Source organism: Entamoeba dispar, genomic scaffold (genome assembly GCF_000209125.1).
Source record: "Entamoeba dispar SAW760 scf_1105229463863 genomic scaffold, whole genome shotgun sequence".
Lineage (NCBI taxonomy): Eukaryota > Evosea > Mastigamoebida > Endamoebidae > Entamoeba > Entamoeba dispar.
The window spans coordinates 1-1,504 of record NW_001855905.1 but is presented as its reverse complement, the minus strand read 5'-3'; the positions used below and the strand labels follow the sequence as shown (position 1 = coordinate 1,504).

At 20.3% G+C, this 1,504-nt stretch overlaps 1 protein-coding gene across 1 annotated transcript, besides 4 other annotated features; it reads left to right on the top strand.

The window, feature by feature from the left end:
- Nucleotides 1-328: 328 nt before the first annotated feature.
- On the top strand, nucleotides 329-771 carry EDI_228060 (uncharacterized protein; the record flags this gene model as incomplete). Its single annotated transcript, XM_001741665.1, has 2 exons — nucleotides 329-438; nucleotides 531-771. The coding sequence occupies 2 exons, from the start codon at nucleotides 329-331 to the stop codon at nucleotides 769-771; spliced, it is 351 nt and encodes a 116-aa protein (XP_001741717.1).
- Nucleotides 772-803: 32 nt separating this feature from the next.
- Nucleotides 804-911: a sequence feature (AT_rich).
- A 37-nt stretch (nucleotides 912-948) lies between these two features.
- Nucleotides 949-991: a sequence feature (AT_rich).
- A 24-nt stretch (nucleotides 992-1,015) lies between these two features.
- Nucleotides 1,016-1,315: a sequence feature (AT_rich).
- A 46-nt stretch (nucleotides 1,316-1,361) lies between these two features.
- Nucleotides 1,362-1,438: a sequence feature (AT_rich).
- Nucleotides 1,439-1,504: the final 66 nt, after the last annotated feature.

Genomic DNA, 1,504 nt, shown 5'->3' with positions numbered 1-1,504 from the left:
AATGAATAAATTGTGTTATTCAAAAACAATAAACGTGACAACACGTATTCACATTGTAAAAATACATCACTATTCAATATCTATTTACTTAAATACTACCCATCAACTGAAATGAAGTATTCATGGCTGACTCACACGACAACCAACAAGACAGAAAAATATGGAAAGAATCAACAAGGAAAACAGTTGAAATTGAAAATATGAATGATGGATAAATTTCTGTCATTCATAAGGGTTTAAAGGAGAAGATAATAAATGGAAAACATCAAAAGAAGATATTGAAATGTTAAAAATGGGAATTGAATCTATTGAGAGTGATGGTAAATTAATGTACAAAATCATCGAGAAGAGTGATAAATATTTAACTCAGAAATCTAAAAGTGAAAAAACAGAAATAAAATCAGAAGAACTCAAAGAAGAAATAAATAATCATGAAGAGTTAGTAGAAAATATTGACAAAGGGAAAGATTTCATTAAAATGAATGGACAATATGAAATAGGTAAAGTTCATTTAGAAATAACAAATGAAGATATTCTTTTTATTGTTTGTGGATTTTACAATCTATTGTTCAAAACAACCCTATTGGACAACATGGTATTTATCAAAATGATGTAATTATGAAAGTATTAAAAAATCAAATAACAACACTTGTAGATTCTAAAGTGATATTTAAAATTATTTGTTTCATTTGTTCTTTCATTACAGAAAAAGAAGAAATTCAAGAAATTGTATCTTCAAGTCATTTAAAGAAAAATATAAACAGATATTAACAAATGGTGATGAGAGAATTATTGAATGAATGAATTATACATTAAATAAATTTAAACACAAACAATTTAATAATCAAATCATGTTTATTGAATATATTTTAATTAAACAATAAGTAAAAAGAATAATAAAGTAATTTAAAGTGAAACAATGAAAGAATGGAGTTAATTATCAAAGAGATTATATTTTTTGATTAAATTGTTAAATGAATATTTTATTAATCATTATGAAACAATACAAATCAAGTTAATATTTAAATGAAATAGAATATAATGTTTATAAAGAATAAAATGATTTAATAAATGTTTAAAAATGAACAACACTAATATTCTAATGAAATATTAAATTCAAAAGAAGAATGAATAAAATAAAAATGATATTTAGATTATTATTTAAGATATTAAAGATACAAATAAATAAATGAATAGAGTTATTTCATTTTGATGATAATACGATAATCATTTTATTTAATTGATGAAATATTTTTGTTTATATTGTATTTAAATCAAAACATTAAATAAAGTTGTTATTTATTTAATTATTTTTGTATTACAACACTTGTTTATTTACAATACTTGTTGTAGATATCTTCAAATATTTATTACATATCTTATTAACAAAATAATAATCTATGAATAAATTAATAAAAGTAAATTAATGAAAAATAAAGTGTATATTATCATATATTACTTAGAATCTAATTTGATATTAACTACTTTCTAACTCTGATATATT